This window comes from Anastrepha obliqua, chromosome 5 (genome assembly GCF_027943255.1).
Source record: "Anastrepha obliqua isolate idAnaObli1 chromosome 5, idAnaObli1_1.0, whole genome shotgun sequence".
Taxonomy (NCBI): Eukaryota; Metazoa; Arthropoda; class Insecta; order Diptera; family Tephritidae; genus Anastrepha; species Anastrepha obliqua.
This window is the reverse complement of record NC_072896.1, coordinates 102,145,368-102,168,410: the sequence shown is the minus strand read 5'-3', so window position 1 is coordinate 102,168,410 and position 23,043 is coordinate 102,145,368. Positions and strand designations below refer to the sequence as shown.

Sequence of the window (23,043 nt, the reverse complement as noted above, 5' to 3'; positions counted from 1 at the left end):
AGGCTAAGAAAGGTAAGAAAATATGGATCATTTTCGACCACTGTGGTTTAGTCCTAATTTTTGCCATTTCTTGTATACGAATTCAGTTCGGCTTTCAGCGGCCTTGTTCCCCATAAATGAGAGAATGTTGCAGGGGTGACAGTCCTTTACCGGATATAAATCCTGGTCGTTACGGCAACGTAGAACCGACTATCGTGCGTACAAAAATGTTGGTCTTGTAAAATTTTATTGTTTTGGTCTTGTTCGACAGTTCCTTATTTATGATTATTTGAATTTGCACATATAAAATCCGTCATTGTCAAATATTGCATGTATATTGTTGCAGAAAGATATGAAAAAGGCAGAACATGTGTATATGTGTATATTATTACGCTTCGTTTACAGCTGACTTTATGTCTTCCAGATGAGCATCTAATTGGTGTTCCAAAGCTAGTATATGGCCACTGTTGCAATGCTCGCCACCAACAAAAGTTAAAATTAATGGTAGTTTATTCATTTGTACCACCTGCAACAAAGAATCATTTTTAAAATTCACACATTTAAGAAAGTATATACAAGATTTTGTCATCCAACCTGGTAATTCGAATACATCGAAATAATTACTTTGTTCCGTCCCAACCCCAACTTTCCTGCCTGCTCGCTGGCCGTTGCAAATGTAGGAATGAAAGACGGCATAAGTGCAAAGTCTACATTTTTATCCTGACTCACACGCAACAATGGTACTCCATCTCTATCAGTAACTTGTATTACATACAGACCGTTGACCCTATAAAGTATGAATTCCGAAAACATTAAAACCCCAAAAAAACATTGCAGTACTATTAATGCTCACTTGTGTAGTAACCCATTGAAATATTTCTTAACTTCATCCGTCATATTACTAGAGATATACTACAATCCCAAAACGTAATATTTGCCCAAAAATTCCACTGCGTACACTAAAAACTTCACTTCCAATCAAAACAATCCGTAAATCTAATAAACCACTTTTTGCATACCACCAAAAACCAATTTTAACAAACAGCTGTTAAGAAAACAAGGCAGAGTTGCATTGCATATTTCACTTTGCATTACGAGCCTGCTTGAAATCCTTGCTTAAATTGGGTTCATATATGCGAGATTATCGAATAAGATTACGGTAATTAATCTATTCGTTTGCAGAGTCGGTTGGTACCAAGGTTACATATAAGTAGATTGCCCCCATTTGCTCAGATCAACCCTACACAATTTCTCTTTGTTAAATAGTAATTATGAAATGCTCTCGGATTATTTCGATAGCTTTTCTGTGTTCTATATAGTTTTATCGATTATTTATGCGTACAACCAAGAAATGTCTAATGTGAAAGTAAACATAAATGAACGAAATGATTCATAAAGATATTTTCAAAAATGTTTCTTTCCGATTTTTGGTGGAGGATCTACTACTGCTTCGAAGGTGCAAAAGAAATTTGCATGTATATAAAGGCACGACGGTGGAATTTTCGACTGGTGGTTATTTAGTCAGATCATGAAGTTCCATGTATCTTCTCCAATATAATATCACATGGATATGTTTTAGCCCTGCCCCACAAAAACACAGTAATGGATTTTCTTACGTGCTTCTACGAATTGTAGATTGCGAGATTTGATCATCTAAAGGAAAATTGTGAGAGTATATTTGACTACTAAGTCTTATGGGACCCCATTTTACATGCATACATATGCTTTTCCAACCAGCCATTTTATGGGAAGTGGCTGTGTTGATTTTTCTTTTTTTTTTATATGCCAACACAATCAGCAAGAGCTGATTCCTTCCTTTTCACCAGATTTCTTGGTGATCTGACTATAGGCCTCTTCTATTCGCCATTCCCTCCGCTCGCTATCTTTATGCTCGATGAACTTGACGAAAAATTTTAATGCGAAAGCAACAATAAAGTTATCGGTAAGATTCAAAATGCTTCATCTATTCGCCACTTGATAAGGCTTGGCGAAAAAAAGAGGCCTTATGTAGACTAGTTAATCAATAAACACGATTTAAACGAGATAACGTACTTTTAGGATAAATTCAGTTAGCTGTTAAATTTTAGTACATTGTCTTGCTATATATATAATAAAAAAAATTATCAGCCAAGCTCTATATTTTTTCCTTGCCGGCACTCATTTTCATTTACTTTTCTCTACTTTACCAACCTATTTAATAAATGACTAGAAGTAATCAAAAAGTTGATCACCAAAAGAAATTTTTGAAATATTATTAAATTTAAGTTTATTGATGATGGAATTTTATGTAGCTTATCTCCTTATTTTTAAAAATTAAGGAATTACGTTGAAAATTTAAAATAATCTAGCATATATGAACATAGTATTACTTGATAGAGACCGCTTAAAGTAGGAAGAATGGTTTCTATCGCTTCGAGAAGAGCGGGATCTTGCTTATTTTCAATTGTCAGTTTCTCAATTTGTAATACCTTTAATTTTAAGTTCTAAAGCTCTTAAAAAAAAGAGGTTGTCTGTAAAGTCGGTTTACTGACGATAGTTTAACGTGATAACGTCATAAGAAAATACTGATTGAATGGTTGCATTTTTCAAAAGAAAATTTTAATTTTATTTGTTTGATAGATATTTTGTATGGATATAGAGAATGAGTTAACATTAACATAACATATTATACTTTAACATAACATAACATAACATAACATAACATAACATAACATAACATAACATAACATAACATAACATAACATAACATAACATAACATAACATAACATAACATAACATAACATAACATAACATAATATAACATAACATAACATAACATAATATAACATAACATAACATAACATAACATAGCATAGAATAACATAACATAACATAACATATCATAACATAACATAACTAGTTGTTCAAGCAAGTTAACGACGCATGAGCAAGATAACGACGCATTTTTTGGTGCGTGCAGCCGGCTACATAGAATTATAAGACGTTATCACGTCAAAAAATAATAATAACATTAAAACAACAGGTATTATTAACAAACTTGGTTTTATTTTAAATTCTTCAAGTGAATCAAATTAATAATAATCAATAAGAAGGCATATGCAAATACAAATAAGTGAATTTATATATGTACATATGCGCATATACATACACATATACGCTCACTTAAGTAGGAGAGACCAAAATGTCGAACGTTGCCGTTCGTTTGCTTTATTTGCTTTGTCGTTCGTTCCGCGCTTTCGCTTGCAGTTCATTCAAGGTAACGGCAATGAGCAAGGTAACGACACATGAGCAAGGTAACGGCAATGAGCAAGGTAACACTAATGAGCAAGGAAACGACAAATTTTTTCGTGCATGCAGCCTGTTAAATCGAATTATAAGACATTATCACGTCAAAAACTCCAAATAGTTGCACTAATTTACATTTAGTGGCATCATGCAGTTGGGAATCACCTGAAACCGGCACAATTAGCCTTAGCATTAGCTCTTCTCTTCTAAGTTATTCCGTGATAGTATGCTGCTGGGTACCTATTATCATTGTACAGATCCATAAGTAAAAACACTATCAGCTGGTTGTCAAAAATGCCCACAACTGAGATCATCTGATTTCAGAACGTTCTTTTATGTAACATGGTTGCATGAAAAATGATTAGATGTCATAGAAAATCGTGTCAAAAAGTCTAAAAAGTTACGTAATAACTCAAATATTTCTCAATAAAAAGCATTATTATAGTTAAAAAACATATTAAAAATATTTGTTATTGTAAATTTTCAAAGTTAAAATTATTACTTTTTTTGTCGATATTCTATTGTTTTTAATGTTACCATACAAATTTTAATTCGGCATAGCAACCTCGCCAATAGACTCAAGCAAAAAGTCCTATCAGTCACACCATCACACACCTGACTACCTGTCAAATTCACACCAAGGGTGTCTGTCCAAAATTTGGAAGAAGAAGAGTGTTTTTACTTGTATTTTTGTACAATGCCTATTATTAAGAGGCCGACCCTGTATACATGAAAAATTGAGAGACCGACAAACCAAGCATCATTGTTTTGAGTAATATCGATAACTTTCACATATCTTCCATCCTTAAATTAGACAAGTTAGTTTTGTTTTGGAAAGTATTAATTTTACGGTATTTGCTTTTATTATAACTGGCCGGAAAAAGGCTAATATATAAAGAAAATGGCTTTTTTACGAGGTTCACTTAATTATGTATGGTGCACGACAAGTGTGCTAGGGAAAGGAGCAACTGGATCAGTTTTCCAAGTAAATGATTATTTTGCAATTTTGCCTGTATAAACAACAAAGCATTGATTAATTTATAATCATTCAAATAGGGTGTAAATAAGAACACTGGTGAATCAGTGGCCGTCAAGACATTCAATCCCTATAGTCATTTGCGGCCTCCAGATGTCCAAATGCGTGAGTTTGAAGCGCTCAAGAAACTGCATCACGAAAATATTGTCAAACTGCTTGCCATTGAGGAAGATCAAGAGGGGCGCGGAAAGGTAATAGTTATGGAATTGTGTACTGGCGGCAGTCTTTTCAATATACTTGATGACCCAGAAAACTCGTACGGGCTGGCAGAGAATGAGTTTCTCTTAGTGCTTGAACATCTGTGCGCTGGCATGAAGCATTTACGTGACAATAATTTAGTGCACCGTGATCTTAAGCCAGGAAATATAATGAAGTTCATATCTGAAGATGGACAAACTATTTACAAGTTAACTGATTTCGGTGCTGCACGCGAACTTGACGATAATCAAGCGTTCGTTTCGCTATACGGCACGGAGGAGTATTTGCATCCGGATATGTACGAACGTGCTGTGCTACGTAAACAAATAAATCGTTCGTTTACGGCAAATGTAGACTTGTGGTCCATTGGTGTCACGCTGTACCACGTGGCTACGGGAAACTTACCCTTCCGTCCATTTGGTGGACGCAAAAATCGAGAAACCATGCATCAGATCACCACGAAGAAAGCGTCTGGCGTAATTTCGGGTACACAATTATCCGAAAATGGTCCAATTGAGTGGTCAACTACGCTGCCGTCATATTGTCATCTATCAGACGGCTTGAAAACATTAGTGACACCGCTTTTAGCTGGTTTATTAGAAAAGAACCGTGAAAAGACTTGGTCGTTTGATCGATTCTTTCAGGAGGTTACTTTAATTTTGCGTAAAATCGTATTGCATGTTTTCTTCACAAATCGTACTACTTCAGTGGAAGTGTTCCTTGAACCGGACGAACAAATCGACAACTTTCGTGAACGCATTTTCTTACAAACTGAAGTGCCTATAGAAAAGCAAATACTATTATTTAGCAATGAGCATTTGGAAAAGAAGGTGGCGTCCAGTACCATATGTAAGTATATAAGTGTAAGCAATAAATAATTTTAACTTTAAAATTCCATTTCCTCTTCCACGGTTTAAAGCCAAGGCTTTCCCGTCCACTACGACGGAAAGTCCAATATTTTTATATAGTAATGATGACAATAATGTGCAACTACCACATCAATTGGACTTGCCCAAGTTTCCCGTCTTCCCCAACAACGTGTCGGTTGAGAATGACGCAAGCCTTGCTAAGGTCAGAGAAGTTGCCACGAATTGAAATCATTTCATCCTACATTATTTATTGCTATTATTTTTTTGGTTTTAGGCTGCTTGCAGTGTAGGCCACGAATGCAAGCGTCGCATAGACACGTTTTCTTCTATGGATATTTTAATAAAACGCGGAGTGGAAAACTTTATAGCGATGCTGATAACAACAATAACTTTACTATTAAAGTATTTATTCATTTTCGGTGAATTAATTAGGTTTTATAAACGATTTTTTTTTCTTTCAGAAAAACCAAGCACTTAGAAAATCTATTGACTACAACCCTTGATTATGCGGATGCTGTTAAACGTCTTGCGAATTTAGTAAGTCGACAAAAATAATTTCACTAATTGATAAAAAAAAACTAGGGGCCTCTTATAAAAGCATACTTATCAGGTTATAATTGCTAATTTTCTGATGCTTCGTTTGCATGGGATGCAAGCAAATACCCATGACTTATGTGTGAGTCACTAACTCTTACGCAACATGAACAAGGGGATTTTTATTTTAAATTTTTTAATTCTACGGATAAGAAAAATTCAGCATTTCGCAATGAAAATGAAAAAAAATTGCTCAAGATAAAAAAAAAGAGATGCAGTCTTGTTGCTTTAAAAGCGTACAACCAAAAGTGGTTTAAAAAAGGCATAACTCTTCCCAAGGACAAGCTGGGAATGAATGAGTGCAACGCTATAGCGCGGAGAAGGTTGAGACATCTCGGCCATATGCAGCCAGAAGAAAGGTACACACGCTCACTCCAACCCAGCTCTATCTTAAATTTAATAAGGTAACTGGGTCTGGATGAGGTACTGTAAAGAGTCGAGAGCACAAAAGACCACGAGGTTGGAGGGCAATCCTCGAATAAATCTAAATGTAAGAAATTATTCTTATTGTAGCAGCATAAAACCTTCACCGTATATTTTTGGGAATGCTGTTGAGGTGACAGTTCTAGGCCGGATATAAATTTGGATCATCTGGTAACATAGAACTGGCTGTTGTTGATGTTTTTGTTGTTGTAGCAGCATAAACATTTCCCATACTTACTGCCGGAGTGACAGTCCTTGGTCGGATATAAATCCGGGTCGTTTCGGTAACGTAGAACCGACAGTCGTGGAAACGACATAGAACTGGCTGTCTTGCTTTGCTGCCATTGAAATGTTTATTCGTACTTTCCTCTAGTATACATCAATTCTTTCGAAAGAAGCGCATGTTAAACATCAATATAATTTTTTTTTTTTTTATATATATACTAGCGGACCCTCTGCCTGCTTCGCTAGGCATATCAAAATTAGAAATGAATAATGAACACTCGATTTAGATTCACTCTATGTGTATTTATTCTTTTTTTACAATATAAAATTAATGTTAATTTTAAACTTAAACTAACGCAAAGCCTTTTCGTAAACTACATTTTTTGTTTTGCCCTGAGTTGTGGTATAAATAAACAGAACTGATGGCTTTCCTACACGTGAACATGATACATATAATTGTCCGTGGGAGAAGCATGGATATTCTAAGTCAATTCAGCGTAATTCCAGCGATTGTCCTTGTGCTTTGTTTATTGCCATTGCAAATGCAAGACGTATTGAAAATTGCAATCTTTTGAAGTCAAAAGCTAAATCTGGTGGAATCGGCGGAATACGCGGAATCAATACGTCTTCACCTTTGAATTTTCCTTTTAAAATTGTTGCTTCAATAAGATTATTAATGACCTTTTTGACTGCTAATCTGCTAAGTAAAATAATTGGTGCACCAACTTTCAATTGTAAGTGATGAGCCGGCAGTCCAGGTAAATCCAAGGAATTTAAAAATTCTGTTGAATAATTTACAGCGTCATCTTGATTTATAACTGTATCAATTGATTTAAATGTTACAATCTCACCAGGCATATCATTTAAAATATTCGCATTCAATTGACCAACATCCTTATTTTTCGCAGCCAGTATTGCTCTCTCAGCTAACCAATTGTGGTTTTGATAATTTTGCGCAATATTTGGAAAAACACTTGAAACTAATTCTTGTTTTGTGTGTGCAAAATTACAAAAATTATCTGGCAAAGTGATTAAGCCAATAGCAGCATCAATAGGAATTTGTCCATTTCCTATCTTCAGAAGTTGTCTTGAAAATTCGTCAGCCGATGCATAATTTTGCAAATAAACTCGCAGATTTGTTTTCAAAGTCAAAGTTTTTACGTGCCTCCATAAATGGGATGTCTTTAAACATGCTTTTAATTCACCTGCTGGTGTTGAACGGGAAATTACTGGCAAAGTTTGACGAAAATCACCAGACAATAATATTAAAGCACCACCAAATATTTCTTGATTAATACGTAATATAAATCTTTCAAAGTTCTATCCAATGCTTCCACTGATTTTTTATGTGCCATTGCACATTCATCCCACACATTTAATTTGCATTGTTGCAAAACTCTTCCCATTCCAGTAAGTAATATAATTTTCTTTTTTCTATTGTTGAAATTAAATTTCTAATTCTTTTGGCCGCATAAGTTGATTTCCAATAAGTTAAAACAAAATAATTGAAAAGTAATGAATTTAATCAAAAAAACATGAAAAACTTACAATGTGCATTACAATCGCTAACAACAACAACGAAACCACCGTTTTTTTATTTTCACTGATTATTAAAATTTTACGCACAATATATTTTATTTTTATAAATTTTTTCCCAAAAAAAAAAACAACAATGAAAAACACACTCATATTTGCAATTTTAGTTGTTAAATGAAAATGTGTTTCAGGTACTTTTTAATGTTGCAACTACTCTTTGACTTTGAAACTGCTTACACTCACAAAATAATCCAACTCTTTTAAACACACATACAAATATAATTATTTATTTTGGGTTTTCCACTCGTCAAAGCAGCACATAAGGTTGCATTATTTAATTATTACCTAATAAAAACTTGTTCTCTTTTAACAATGATAATATTACTATGTGAAATCAAGTAAATATGGATTTTTGTATTATATCCTGAGCATTTGTCTTCAGCGCTATACCAATGTTCGAACACTTGGAGCATGAAATTTACAGAAGTATTGTTACAGAAATGCCTGAGAGCGCTATTTTAGTTATAAATACCTGCTTTTAGGCATTCATCTCGTAAACGTACGTTTGCCCATATAAAATTGTCTACGTAAATGCATGAAAAAAGTGTTAGCATAACTTTTTCGAGTATAAATGTATACATGCAGGAGGATTTATTTTTTACATTTTTCTCGTCGGCTTTCGCGTTTTCTTTTCTTGGTTTTAGACTTTCACCACAGAAAAATTACGCAAACCCATGAACAAAGTTATACTAATAGAAACCTGATCTTAATACTCGAGCTACCATCAAATTAACACATTTTATTTTTTAAAAGAACATTTATGGCGACTGTCGATCCATATGATGGATTTCAAAAAATGTATGGATTCAACCGCTAAATAATTTCGTATATTTTAAATCCATCTAAACTTTTACATTTGCGCATTTATATTTGTATTTAACATTTAGTTTAAGTAAACGTTTCAATATTTGTCCAAAAACTTTGAGCTTCGAAAAATACAGGCTTATGGTTATTAATGGAATCAAATATATTTAACGAATTTTTATTTTATCTAAATCATAAAACGTTCAAATGAAGCTCAAAATATTTTTCCAGTTAAAAAAAAAAGCAATGTGCTTTGATGCCGTGTCACGCATGCATAAAAAGGAAAGAAAAGAGAGGACAACTATTGCGATACGAATAATACAGTCGCATACGTCACCCGACATCGAAACAATGTTATTCATGACTGTGTATATTCTATTCATTTGCGTGTATTCTCATTCCGTATACGTAATGTCCGTATAAGGGAAACACGCAAATATTGTATTTTTCACACTTACACAACACACGCATACCTTTACCGATTTCTTTAAAACTTCACATAAACCATCTATGGACCAATACCAATGATCTGTGAAAGTTTGATTGAAATCGGTGAATGCGTTTAGGCGTGAATCGGCGACTAACGAACACAAAAAAACGTCTCCATTTTTATATATAAGATTTTATATTTTCATTATTGTAGACAAAACCGGACAAAGAACTGAAACCAATATTCTCTACGCTATATGATTTGAAGCCGAATTTCGAAGATGCTGCTGATGTGGTAATGCAAATGTATAAGCATTTTGTTGTTGAAGACGCACTCAAGTACGTATTTTATGGTATTTTATGTAGTTACAGCTAAACAATAAAAGGAATAACTTTGAAACTGCAAATCATCATGCATGTTGGCTGGCTGGTTGATGTAGCGTGTGTTTTAAGACCCAATTAGCGTTAAAAGCTAACCATTAATTAAAAAGTGCAAAGACACGAAAACTTTTGCTGCCTCTAAAATATTCAAGATCAAGCAATTCTGAATCAGCTTATCGGCCAATGTTACTCTTACCGAAGGCTCGAAATAACGATTACGGAGGAAAAAGTTCCTATAAGTCATAATTCGTTTCAAAGCTAGAACCTTGCAAAAGCCTTCCAAATAACAAAAGCCATCATGCATGGCCGTTTCAAAGTTATTTCGTTTCATGAAAATGCTTTTAATAACTATCACAACATTTCAGCGATCAGTGGTCATCATCTATGCATGGCAAACGCTGCCCTTGCCGCACTAGGGCCAGTCCACAAGCTAAATACTTGGTGGAGCGTCTGCGTGATTCGTGGCAACATTTATTACGTGATCGCGCTACACGCACACTAACATACAATGATGAACAATTCCATGCGTTGGAAAAGATAAAAGTAAGCGGATTTGGTAACATTACGAGCATCAATGAATTTCATATTTCCAACTTTATAGGTAGATCGCAATGGCAAGCGTATCAAAGCGCTGCTATTGGACGATGTGAAACCCGCCGTGGCACAAATGGCCGAATGTCTGGCCGATTGGTATAAACTGGCGCAAACTGTATATCTTAAAACACAGATATTGGAGAAGGATGTGCGTGATTATGAGCGTAAATTAAATGACATACGCGACGAGCTGTATCATTTGAAAGCGGAAATAAAATCCGATGCAAATGCAAAAGTAATCACCAACAATAATAAATTGTCAAAAAATATACAGAAAAATATTATGAAGGTATGGGCATACAAACTTTTTTCTTTGAAATATAAAACTTATGTATGCAAAATATTTGTTTTCCAGAAAATACAAGAACAACATGACGAAGTATTGCAAATAATGCGTCAAAACGAAGTAATCATAAATCGGCTAAAAGAGTCGGGTGGCGTGAAGCAATTTGAAACACTAAAAAATAAAACGTAATTTATTTGTTGCACTACAAATAAGATAAGACTGTGAAAAATAATTATTAGCAGGGCTCAGAATTACAAGTATTTCCTCAAACTTTCATTACATTCATTAAAGGGCGTATTCGTTATTTTTCCATGTTTAAACGGTTTTTTTTCTCGAAATAGTTTTTTATTGAATTTAATTTGAAAGATTTATTGTCGAAGAAATTTCTTTCAGTTGTGACGATTTTATAAAATCCAAGTCGCATCTATAAAAGGTGGTATCGGTAAAGCAGCTGGTATATTTTTTCCTTTCGCCGTGTCTGGCTGTCAGTCCAGAGTGTAACATGGCGAATTCGTTCTTTGTTTTCTACTTTGTCAATACTTTTCTTTGACAATCAAAAGTACAAAATATTGTTGTTGGTCTAATCCCACCACCTTAAATGAATGCGCCTTGATAAATTCATAATAATTTTCATTTTTGCTACCCGCATAATTTTGATCAATGATAAAATTGAAGATTAAGTGTACTTTAACCCAGAGAGTTTGGTCGTACTTATTCTGAAATCATGTTCTGTTATTCCTTAACTATACCGTAAATCAAAATATTGTTATACTACATCGATTATTTGTCATTTATGCACGCATTTGGTTTCGGTTCATATTTTTTTATTTTAAAATATTTTCTTTTTATTTTTCATTTTCTGGGTCCTGGGTATTATTTAGTAGTTCTCTACTATTTTAAAATATAAAATATACAAATGCACTGCTATATTAGGTATGAATGTAGTACACTTTATTAGTTCCAACTTTCATATCCAACGATCCCAGGCCTATCCATAATGTCAGTGTTATAATCTTTAACAGTAAGAAAGTTCAAATAATTATATTCAAAATTTTCCATATCAGTTAGGTATGAAAGATTTGGAGAGAATTGCGAAATATACTGTAAGCTGATTTTTTTCTTTTATGTTAAGTATTTTTTGTATATTCCAAATTTTACCAAATGCACAACTATAATGTTACAAAATTATGTTGTTTTAACTTCCGGCTGGTTTGTGTATCAGATGATTAACCTACTCATTCTCTCAACTGGCGGTTTTACACGGCCAAATACTGTTACTACAGCGATCTTACTCTATTATGGCCATATCATTGGTGCTGTGCCACCACCACTTTGCGCCCAAGCAGTATGTTTGTTGTTGTTGTAGCAGTTAGTGGCATGCCATTGCGCTAAGATAACGCGGGCCTCACGAGGCAGCTGAGGTGATGATGAATTCGATGACGGTTACCTCCTCCCTCTGTTGTATCTGGTTACTAACACACGAAAAACTTCAGCGTATCAAAGGGAAAAGGTTTGCTATTATGGAAACAGCCTAATATCTACATTCCTAATACATTTTTGAGGTATGCTGCTGAAGTGACGGTTACAAATCCGGGTCATTCTAGTAACATAAAACCGACTACCGTGGCAACAGGAAAAATATATTAAATGGCGCTATTTATTCATGTTCGTCATTCACACAAGGCGTGCGGTTGTTGTTGTTGCAACAGTTTACGAAATGGTGCCTATTGTAAAGGAATGATCAGTCGTCGTTTATGTATCTCTTCTAACGGTGGACCTAAGAAACAGGGAGGGACCATAGGAAAAGGGGCGTTAGAGAAATGGGTTTTAGTGGGCATATGAAGAGATGATTACTGTCATTCGGAGTTGTTATTGTAGCAGCATAAACATTCCTCATACTTACTTACGGGGAATGCTGCTGGAGTGACAGTCCTTGGCCGGATATAAATCCGGGTCGTTTCGGTAACGTAGAACCGACTGTCGTGGAAACGCTGTCATGCGGAGTACAATCACATGCTTTACATATGTTGAGTAAGTGCTAATTCTGGATAAATAAGACTTTAAACTGACACGATTTCCAGAACGTAATTAATTACCTGAGGTCACCTCTTTTTTTAGATCCGACCAAAGCAGCTTTGGTGACAAAGTCTAGCCTAGTGCTGAAAGAATTGAGCGCACTTTAACAGCCGGGCAAAGTTGGGTAAGAGGCGTTGCGTGTAGTGGCCGTCAAGCATCGAATTGAATTGACAAATCGAGTACTTTGTGGTGCTGATGAATTTTGTTTTTTTGTTTTTGTTTTGATAGGTATGCGCAAAGTACAACCTAAGGGAATATAAGGTGAAGTTCACGGTAAAAAGTTCTAGGTGAAAATTCACATTTCTCAGGAAAAATATAATGTTAGGTGTAGGAGTGGTTGAGAAAATTATTTGCGTCTCATCCTAACTGGTTCAGAATTATGTACAAAGGTCTTGAAGAAATCCGCTGTTCCTTTATTGTATTTTCATGCATTATACATTAATCCACAGTAGAGAGTTTATGTAATTACTTTATTAAGTCAATCTTGATAAACATAAACGATTAATTAGTTATGCTTTTAAAGCTTTTTCGAAAAATTCCACTATTAATGGATATATCTCGTCATATTGTTCACTATTTTTTCTTCTAACCTGATCACGGTAACGCTGTAATGCGCCCGATATTAATTCTAGCTTTTCACGTTCCGATGTGTGCCCTTCGAGCCACTCGATTAACCGTTCATTCGACCAATTTGCAGTAGTATGTGGACTCTGAAGTTCAGCGCCAGCGTGACCGAATAACAAAAACAATACAATGTAGCTGGGCACCAGCAACTCACTACCCACACTTTGCTTCACCAATTCTTCGGGTGGTTGCACAATTAAGAAAGACATTGCGCGTAGTAATCGTGCTGGATTTCCCAAATCAGGCAAGTTGGCGCAAATTGGCTTAAGCGCCTGCTCCATATGTGCGCAATCACTCTTCAAGCGTTGCCGACCCGCTTGACTAATCGGACGTAAAATGCTTGCATTGTGTACGAAAAGTTCAATGCAGCGTTTTGCCAATTCGTGTCCACATTTCGAAACTATTTCTTTATCTTCAAACGGGCCAATGTGATTTACCCAGACGCGATTTATGAATTCCTGAAATTAAATTAAATGCAGTCGGGGAAAGATAAAATATTTTCGTATATTTCTGTTAAAAAATGCAAAAATATTTTAATGTCTTTGGTTTACGGTATACTCGTTTATAGTTTGAGCGATGATGAAGTTTATTATTCAGTTCTATTTCAAAAAATATCCTACCTGTAACTCCTTCATATACATTGATGGACCTGATGTTGATATTTTTTCTAAATTAAGTCCCGGTTCACGATGCATGCTGAGAAGTATAATACTTATGGTTGACAGAATCGAGTCCATTATCTGTTGTAGTATGGTACTGATCAAAATATCCGTCTGTTCTAATGCTTTTACAATATCATGATGAGCAGCTGATTTCGATTTGGTAAAGTGCACCTTCAAGTCGGCCAACATTCGACGTGCTGAATCTTTATAATAGTACAGAATATTAGCCAAGAGCACATTTTGCGTTTGTTGAAAATTTGGAATGTCGACTACTTGTTTGGCATCAGCTCCCAACTTAAGTTGTGCTTCTAGTTTCGTGCAAAGCTCTTTGCCACACGCAATGAAGACAGCTACTACTGAATTTGTTAAACGCGTATCAATTAGAGCAGCACTGATTTCAGTAGATGCTACTCTTATAAAATTATCAACCGTTTCATTTGAGGGCAGATCGACCCCAGCAAGACAAGCTTTCATATTGGCGGCACACTTGCTTATATAGCCTACCTCCAGTGTAGAGAAAATGTCATTATCGAATAGAAATTCACCATCCAAACGCTCCTCCAAACCACGAGCTGACGTCAGTAATTTTGCCAAACCTTCTTGCAATGTTTGTGTCACGTGGGCAGGACTTTCGACAAAAGATTTTTTCAACAGCGTTTGTACGGCTTGCCAAAAGTTCTTGTGTATATCATATGTCTCGCCGGCATCGAAGCCGAACTGCCTTATTTGATCAAGGCCCCGCTTTAATAGATTTACTTGCTCACAACTTTCATAAAGTTCTTCATACAATAGCCAATGCAGTGATTTCCAAAACTTGGCTCTGAAGTTCTGAGTCGTGGTTAACATAGGGGTTTTTCCTGGGCCACGCATAGAATTGCTTGTCTTTGATGAGGCGTTGTTAAATGTTTCCCCTTTGTTCAATACGGAAATGTCGGTACCAGCAAAACATTCTCTCAGCGATTGCTCCAAGTCCGTGACGAATGTCGCCACTAAGTTGTCTAATGACTTTTGTAGTGTGTTGAAGTTTTTAAATATCTTCAAATGAAAGAAAGTTAAAATAGCTTTTTTTATTGAAATTTTGGATTAACGTAATTACATACCTTAAGTGAGTTGACTACTTGTGCTTCATTTCTTTCTTGCAAACCCGTTACTAACTGCATCTGTGTTAAATTTCTTAATTTTTGTCGCGAGGCTATTACTTCAGCACGAGCATTTTGTACAAACTCGATTTGCTTCAAGTCCTCATCATCTACCAATTGTCCCAATTCATAGTGTATCTCTGCTTGCTTGAGTACGTCCTTTGTTGCGCGTAATTTGGCCGTCAACGATAGTAGTGTGCCAGCCGAGCGAAGTTGATGAGATAATTCGTGCAAACGTCCCAGAATACGAGTTTGATTATCAACGTGCTGATACTGGGCATCGATTTGTGTCTTTAGTCGTTGGCCGGCTGCACGAATTTGCTCTACATCATTTGCTAAGGTGTTCAAGGCAACATCAAATCGGCCAGCGTGCGTTGCCTGTTGTAACAAAGCACCATGTTTTTCACGAACCTGCTGGTGCAGGTCGTCATTCACATTTTGAAGACGCTTTGAAAGTTCTTGGATTTGTTCCTGAATTGTCGTGTTGGCATCGACTTCGGTGATTGATTCGTCATCCAATTCTAAATCTACCCTGAATAAGGAAAAATATTAGATATAATGCAGAGAATACTTTCTGTGTATTTTATTTACTTACATTTGAGTTTTTTTAATTATTTAATTGAAGTAAAAGGATACCGTAAGCAACACTTTAAAAATAAATAGTCAAATACAAAATGTAAATAATGTTACCATATGATAGTGCTACCGGACTGGTTAATTATTTCTATTATTGCCATGAGTTATTAGAGTTGCCAAAACAAAACAAACAAACAAAAAAAACAGATTTGCAATGTCATATGATCAGTACCTTGTTTTCTGTATAAGACAGTATATACCAATAATAGTACAACCTCCAGGCCATCAAACAAATGAAAATACCGGGATATAGATGGGTTCGACCCTGACTTACATACATTTTGAATTCGGTTAAAAAATTGTTTATGCCACATCGATACGTAGTATTTATAGGACGAATTTTAATAACAAAATGCACTCAGGTCTTTGCATTTGACTATGTATTTGCAATGCGTGTAATTGTATCTAAGCTGTTGAAATGTCTGCCAATTGAATTTTACCCTGTGAAACTGTGGATTCAGATTTCAGACTCAGCGACTCTCTTTAGCTACATACTAACACTATCATCTACAGAAATTCCTTTTATAGCTCTGATTCTCCTATAATCAGCAAACAAATAACATTTTATATGATATAAAATGCTGCTATACTTATCAAGGGAATAAATGCTGAACATCTGGCAACGGAATACAGAACAAACGTTTAAAAAGGTATGGCAGCGTCCTTAAAACTTGCATTCGTTGAAAAGTTCGGATAGAATATTTCTCGTTGGAAAAGTCTAAACTTTTATTTTATTCCGATAAGAAATTTGCTTTAAAAGCAACAAAAAGTGGTTGAAGTGCTAAAGTGGGAAGGGAAGATTTGTGTAAATAAAATTGAAGTGCAAATGTGCAGACTCAATAGTAATAAATGCAGAAGTAAAGTATCTATAAATTTTCTGAAAGTGAAATGACCATTTGAGAAGACAAGAACTTGGACTTCGACGACGAAGGTGGTGGCGGCGGCCATTAAAGAATTCGGGAGATGTGTTAATTCGTTGAGGAATCATCGGTTTTCGTTTAAGCAAGAGCAACGTCAGCAGAGGGGAGTGGTGTCTGCTAGTGCTGCCAGATGTAGCAGCGTTGGATTGAACGATCGAATGGTACGAATTTTATCATTTGTTTACGTTTATAAGATATTTGGAAGAATTAACAAACAAAAATAACATTTGAGTGCATAAAATTAATTGCGAAAATAGTTTTTATTTACTTAATACAATTGGCTGTATGAAATTGTATGCTATGTGGTTACTTCAAATCAGAACTTGTTTTTGCAATGAGAGTCCGAATGTGTTAGTGGAAATAAATACTTTACGATTTTTGGGTTTTTATATTATGAATTGTGTAATTGTGTATTATTTTAGTAAATTTACAAAACATATGCTTTAATAATGTAAAGAGCGCGTAAACGCCTTCCCACTTGCTCCTCCCCTAAATATTTGAGGATGACCTTTGCGGGCATGCGTCGTTCACAGCTCAGCGGTTGTTCCATTGAAGCTGATTAGAATGGCGGCAGCGATTTACGTTGTGTTAGTAGTGGTATGGTGGTCGCGACTCTTGAAATAATGTGGCAAAGCAAAGTGTTGCTGTCTAGTGGGAAATATGAACTTGGGAGGGGAAGTGTTTTGCCGAAGCCGCCGCGAAGAAGGGTCAACATGATTTATGTCCAATTAGTATTTGTTTATAAACAAAAAATTTACTTTTATCGGTGTTAAATTTTCTTATAAACGTTATAACATATTGTTGAGTTATACTATTTGAATCAGAACAAGGTGAACTATCTTGATAATTTGGATGAAATTTTTAAATACGAATTAAAAACAAGTATAATAGTGTTGAAAAGTTAATCATAGATTTATTAATCATATTATCTATTTTTTATTCATTGATAATTGATTATAATTGTATTAATTTAAATATATTTTATTTACTGATATTTGTATAAAAAATGTACGAAAAAGAAAATTTGACTATTCGTCTACTATGATAATCAAAATAGGTACACGTATGGATATAAAATTAACTCAACCAAAAGGATAGAGGAAAGTAATATAGTGGCATTAAATAGTGGTAAACGAAGGTATATTTATACTGAAGCATCTAAAAGGCAAATTTGAGATATTTGAAATTATCATGTAGCTTATGGAATGTTTCCCCCATGACTCCTTAACAGTTTGTCTGTCGTTTATATTCGTTGTCACTACCTTTCCCAATAAGAAACACAACACTGTTGTTTAGTGCCCCTCACTCTGAGCTAGTAAGAATATGTAATCGCAATTGTCTGTCGAGGCGCGCGACGGCGCAGCGGCCGATTAGTGTGAGTGCACTAAATTGAGCGTCAATCATTCTCGTTGTACGTACATTTGCTACTTCTACGCTTCAACCAGCTTCTACGTTCTCATCTCTGTCTCATCGACATACGTTTGCAGCAAAGCTTGCGGTGGTGGCGGCGGCAACAACGATTGCGATGAAGTTCTCTTCACTTCTCTTCACCTTATTCGGTTCAGTTGAGTTCAGTCTACGCACCTTAACTCGTCGTCTCACCTCCGCTGACGTATTTCGTTCTATTCGAATTTTTTCTTCCTTGTTTTTAGCTTGCTACCAAAGTTCTTCCCCTCCATATCAAGTTAATTCAAAAGTTATTCTTCAATGGCGTCCCATTAAGAAAAAATATTAAAAAAAACAGTGTATGCATATTCTTTCAAATAAAAATTTGTAATTTTTTTCTAAATATGCATAACATTAATATTCATAAAATATTTGGTGTAAAAAAAGAATAGAAGAAAAATATGTTTGCTAAAACTAATGCATGTACATATGTATATTGTGTAAAGTGCAAAATTTGGGTACGAGAAAAGGAATTTTGAAAATCAAGTGACTCGTAATCAACACGGAATGAGTGATTGTCATAGTTCTTGTAAAGTGAAGCGAACAAATAATCAAAAATAATATATGTATAGAAATGGAAGAGACGAAAAATTAAAATGTACTGAAAAGACGACTTATTAACGTCATCGTGTCATTCTGGTAATTGTAAATATGTATCAGGTATTAAATACATTAGTGTGTGAGTGGGTAAATGTTCGCCTGGTTGGCTGTGGAGCAATTGAGTTGGGAAGCAATGAACAAGCAAGTTGATGAGCGAGCGAGCAGGCAGCCGAAGGCAGGGTTGCATTTATGCGGGAAAACGAAATGAGCTTTGAAATGTAGCTAGGTTGTGCGTAACAAGAAATCGACAGCCGCCCGTTGCCGTGCCCGCAAAGTGCATATACACATATACATGTACTTAAATATGTATATATAATATTCTACTCCCATATACTCTTGTGTGCCATTGTATGTAAAATTTAGTTTAAATACATATGTGAATGAAAATATTTAAGCTTTTCAAAAATATTATTTCTTTGTTACTTATTTAGTGCAAAATTTCACGCGATCGACGGTGAAATTTGCTACTTAAATATTTAAGATTTGTTGGTATATGGGAATGTGCTTTAATTTCGGGCGCAAACACATATGTATGCACAAATAAAGTCGAGCAAGTTTTAAATGGTAGTTATAATTTGGTTACTTCAAAGATTTTAAGTAGGTGGGGGATGTCAAGGTCAGTGAAGGTCAAATAGGTATGTTACATCAGTATAACCGTTTTGGAAAGCTTTATTCTGAAATCGGATATTGAATAATATGGCTTGAACTGATTTCGAAACTTACATTTAGCGCTCGAAATGCTTTCGGTTATCTGTTTAAGCTTTTTATTATCGTACAAAGTACGTGACAAAAGGTTTTTGATGAAAAAGCCGCTTTCTTGGTAATCCTATTGCATATCATATACATAGTCAAATTTTGTATAGTTCAATTTGGAAACTACTACAAAAATTTTGAGCTCTTTTACTGCCTTCTAGGTATATACAAATATTAGTGAGCCTATTGAGATCATAATATTTTTACTTGCCTTACCTTTTGCTCGATGTGTAATTTTTTTTTATTTATTTATTAAACAATTATGAAATGCACTCTAATTGAGCATAATGGAAAACGTAATTAAAACGTCTTAAACAGTGACCAGTGGCGGAACCTCCTCAATGCAATAGAACATACAGCGTAGCTACAACCAAAGTCTTAATTCAGCAGAATCACACGAAGGCAGTGGATTATGCTGATAACTACATATGACGATGACTCGAGCAATTTTGGGAGAGGGAGAGGGAGAGTGTAAAAGAGAAGAACTTTAATTGGAATGAGGGGGAATTGATGTAAAATTTGCTGAAGAACCTGATTATATGATTTTGATTTCATAAATTATATATTTTATTTATTTATATTTAATTGGCAAAATGTGAATAATTAATAATTTACCTACTATTTTGGGATTTCCAATTTCTCAAGTACTTGCATATGGTTTAAATAAATACAGTAACAAAAAAAGCACTGGGCAATATGCGGGCTGAAGTCGTTTACGTTGTATTTGTCGAAAGGGGTCGGGTGTGCTATAGTGTATAGTTGTATAGTTGTTTGTCTCATTGACAGTAGTGCGGTGCGGTGTATTTGTTGTTCTGTTCTAACTTGATGCGGCGGGGCATTGGCGAGAGCGAGAGGAAGCTCTTTTTTTTATGAATAAAAGCACAAAAAGAGCGAATTGGAAGTGAACGCACTAATACACACGCACATATATCGCTTTATGCATGCATACGACACATAATTGCATGCAATGTGAGTAAAGCGAATGGCAAGGCAATAAGAGCTATTGAAAAGAGATTGGAATGGGGAATGATAGGAGAGGAAAAGGCAATAATGAAGGCAGAGGCAGAGACGTTAACGGCGGTCACGAAGTCTCAGTCATTTAGGCGGTTTTTCGTTTTATTTATTTTTCACAATATTTTTTTTTATAATACAAAATCTTCAGGTTTTAAGGCGGGGGGTTAATGCAACAGACAAATAGTAACTTAGCAGACAAGTAGGTAAATGTGCAAATATAGTTTTCAGGTATAATTTTAACTCATTCTATATAAATTAAATTATTATATAAAAATTCAATATGGATATCAAGTAGATTTTAATTACATTTACTTTTTAAGCTTGCATAACCATTTAAATCGTATAGTTTTTTCACATTGATTAGGTAGACTTGTGAGTTTAATTTTTAAAGCAAATATAGTTCAGGTGCCAGGATTTAATGTTAAGAAATCTCTTATTGGATTTTTTCAGTTGTCATCCGATTGGAAATTTTACGGATTCAGCTTTTTGAGCGTGCTAGAGTCCAAGTGGAATTGCACCAATACAGAATTAGAAACTTGCAACCTATAAATATATACATATACATATGTGCATAGATTTTACAATACGTGTTAATTGCAAGATAAAAAAATATTAATATTTGAAATCAATGAAAGTGCTGTACACTTGAAATACCTATGAAGATGTTCGCCATGCAGAATTGGATTGTGTGGTGTTTGGAAAATGAATAGTGAACATGCAACAGCAAAAGCAAATGCTGGTGAGTCAGCGAAAGCCACAATTACTGTAGCAACTGCGAATGAATTGAATCGGCAATATCAACAACATCAGCAACAACAACAACAACAGCAGCAGCAACAACATCAGCAGCATCAGCGGCATTCACCACAGCAACATAACGATTCACAACATTTGCAGCAACTGCAATTACAACAACAACAACCTCAGAATCATCTGAACGAGGTGAGTTTGAATGCCAAAGAAATGGGGAAATTGTTATTTTATCAGACGGTGTTTTCTACTTTTGGGATAGATTGCAGCTGATGCTAAATAAAAAATATAGTTTATATTTCTGCTAATTTTGCTGCTATTTTGTTTTTGTTTACTCGTTCATTTACCAAGCTCTATTATTATTTATGTAATTATCTACATACATATGCACATTGTTTAATTGTTTGCGTTGTATCGGATTCGGTTTCATATTTCCATTCATATTTTGTTTGCTGTCGTTATACTGTAACTCGACTCGCATTGTGCATTTGTCTCTAATTCAATAGAAGTAACAAAGAACTTTTAATGTAAATAGTTTTTGAATTTGATCGTCGCTTATTTTTATTGCTTTTCATTTTATTGCTAATCACTCATTTACTCCAAAAATCACTTGATATTATTGCTACTTTTATGAACAATATTTGTAATAATATTGCTATTATTATCAGGACCCGCAAATAATAATTACTTTTCAAATTTCAACTATAAAATCGTACTGAGAATGTAATGATACGTTCATAAGGAGTACACCAATATAGTCCTTGTTAAACGGGCTGTTTTAATTTTTATTTGCTTAAATTTCACTAAAAAACTCAACTATAAAAATTATCATTATTTCGATTCTAAAAAAGTTTAATCATTATTTCGAAAATAGTTGTTTTTCGAATTATATTTTTTACTCAGCAAAAACAAAAAAACTTTCCATTGAGTTAAATTTTTTTTCCAGATTACAAAATTTATTAACCAATATTTTCACATTTGTACGTTTTGTTTGAAAACTCATTAAATTGATAACTGAAAATATTTATTAATATTATATAATTTAATGTATATGTGTACACACCATGTAGTTAAAATAAGAATAGGAAATAGCGCAGGAGTGCAGAAATTAAAATGTAAGATATTCCCGCTTATTTTATCCTTCCCATACAAAAGTAGATTAACATTAAGCAACGGAGATAAGTCCTTTAATACCTTTGCAAAGTCTGTTAGCTAGTCATACCCCGCATGGCACCATTATTGTTCGTTCAAACCTACTCATCTAACACTTTCTCCTTGTCTTACCCGATCGAAACAGCTGATTTCCTGTGGCTACCATTTTTGAAGGCAGTTCGCTCAGATTCAGATTAAATGTTTGTCTGGAATTTTCAATATTGAAAGATTAGAAAGCAGCTATAAACAAATTTTTCTCAGCCATCCAATATATTTGCAATATAGAAATAGCTACTTCGATAACTTTTATAGTTTTCGAGTTATCATTTAAACAAAAGCTTTTTTTCCTTACAACTATAAAAAGACGAAATTGTATGTGATTAGGAGTAGTGCTTGTTTGTCCAATACAAACTAAACTTTCGCATGGAAAATAAAAGGTTACGTGCTAAGTAATTTCATTATAATGGCAAAATCTTACACTGTGAGTTGGGAAGAAACAATCGTCAAATGGTATTTATTTTTCGGAATAAATGTTTATATTTTACTGTAGCACGAGCAAATCGGGCATTTC

At 34.6% G+C, this 23,043-nt stretch overlaps 4 protein-coding genes across 8 annotated transcripts in view; 2 read left to right on the top strand and 2 right to left on the bottom strand.

Moving 5' to 3' along the window:
* Positions 1 to 295: 295 nt before the first annotated feature.
* On the bottom strand, positions 296 to 1,018 carry LOC129247608 (ragulator complex protein LAMTOR3 homolog). Its single transcript, XM_054886792.1, has 3 exons — positions 833 to 1,018; positions 574 to 766; positions 296 to 505 (listed from the first exon to the last, which is right to left on the bottom strand). The coding sequence occupies exons 1-3, from the start codon at positions 874 to 876 to the stop codon at positions 368 to 370; spliced, it is 375 nt and encodes a 124-aa protein (XP_054742767.1). The 5' UTR covers positions 877 to 1,018; the 3' UTR covers positions 296 to 367.
* A 3,057-nt stretch (positions 1,019 to 4,075) lies between these two features.
* Positions 4,076 to 11,383, top strand: LOC129248035 (serine/threonine-protein kinase TBK1). Its single transcript, XM_054887444.1, has 9 exons — positions 4,076 to 4,250; positions 4,322 to 5,348; positions 5,419 to 5,570; positions 5,643 to 5,770; positions 5,830 to 5,905; positions 9,654 to 9,778; positions 10,186 to 10,363; positions 10,422 to 10,703; positions 10,770 to 11,383. Exons 1-9 carry the CDS (start codon positions 4,167 to 4,169, stop codon positions 10,887 to 10,889), a joined length of 2,172 nt encoding a protein of 723 aa, XP_054743419.1. The 5' UTR covers positions 4,076 to 4,166; the 3' UTR covers positions 10,890 to 11,383.
* Positions 11,384 to 13,225: 1,842 nt separating this feature from the next.
* Positions 13,226 to 15,908, bottom strand: LOC129248327 (conserved oligomeric Golgi complex subunit 5). Its single transcript, XM_054887825.1, has 4 exons — positions 15,797 to 15,908; positions 15,163 to 15,733; positions 14,021 to 15,097; positions 13,226 to 13,858 (listed from the first exon to the last, which is right to left on the bottom strand). Coding segments are annotated over exons 1-4 (2,223 nt in total). The 5' UTR covers positions 15,799 to 15,908; the 3' UTR covers positions 13,226 to 13,285.
* Positions 15,909 to 16,524: 616 nt separating this feature from the next.
* LOC129249331 (zinc finger protein 628) overlaps positions 16,525 to 23,043 on the top strand; it is a 38,563-nt gene continuing 32,044 nt past the window's right edge. Inside the window, exons 1-2 of one of the 5 annotated variants that reach the window (XM_054889088.1) lie at positions 16,525 to 16,918; positions 21,021 to 21,512. In XM_054889088.1, the coding sequence (XP_054745063.1) occupies positions 21,273 to 21,512 (240 nt within the window). In that variant the 5' untranslated portion in view covers positions 16,525 to 16,918; positions 21,021 to 21,272. Of the gene's footprint in view, positions 16,919 to 18,226; positions 18,864 to 21,020; positions 21,513 to 23,043 lie in introns of those variants that run through there. The other 4 variants (XM_054889092.1, XM_054889089.1, XM_054889090.1 and 1 more) reach the window with 4 other exon arrangements.

Excerpts from the sequence above, each read along its gene's own strand:
- LOC129248035 (XM_054887444.1), top strand. The coding sequence starts at position 4,167 with ATGGCTTTTTTACGAGGTTCACTTAATTATGTATGGTGCACGACAAGT. Across the intron at positions 5,571-5,642 it reads ATGACGCAAGCCTTGCTAAG|GCTGCTTGCAGTGTAGGCCA; the intron begins GTCAGAGAAGTT and ends TTTTGGTTTTAG. Across the intron at positions 9,779-10,185 it reads GTTGTTGAAGACGCACTCAA|CGATCAGTGGTCATCATCTA; the intron begins GTACGTATTTTA and ends ACAACATTTCAG.
- LOC129247608 (XM_054886792.1), bottom strand. The coding sequence starts at position 876 with ATGACGGATGAAGTTAAGAAATATTTCAATGGGTTACTACACAA. Across the intron at positions 767-832 it reads TTCAATGGGTTACTACACAA|GGTCAACGGTCTGTATGTAA; the intron begins GTGAGCATTAAT and ends CATACTTTATAG. Across the intron at positions 506-573 it reads CGATGTATTCGAATTACCAG|GTGGTACAAATGAATAAACT; the intron begins GTTGGATGACAA and ends TCTTTGTTGCAG.
- LOC129248327 (XM_054887825.1), bottom strand. Across the intron at positions 15,098-15,162 it reads AAGTAGTCAACTCACTTAAG|ATATTTAAAAACTTCAACAC; the intron begins GTATGTAATTAC and ends TTTCATTTGAAG. Across the intron at positions 13,859-14,020 it reads TGTATATGAAGGAGTTACAG|GAATTCATAAATCGCGTCTG; the intron begins GTAGGATATTTT and ends ATTTAATTTCAG.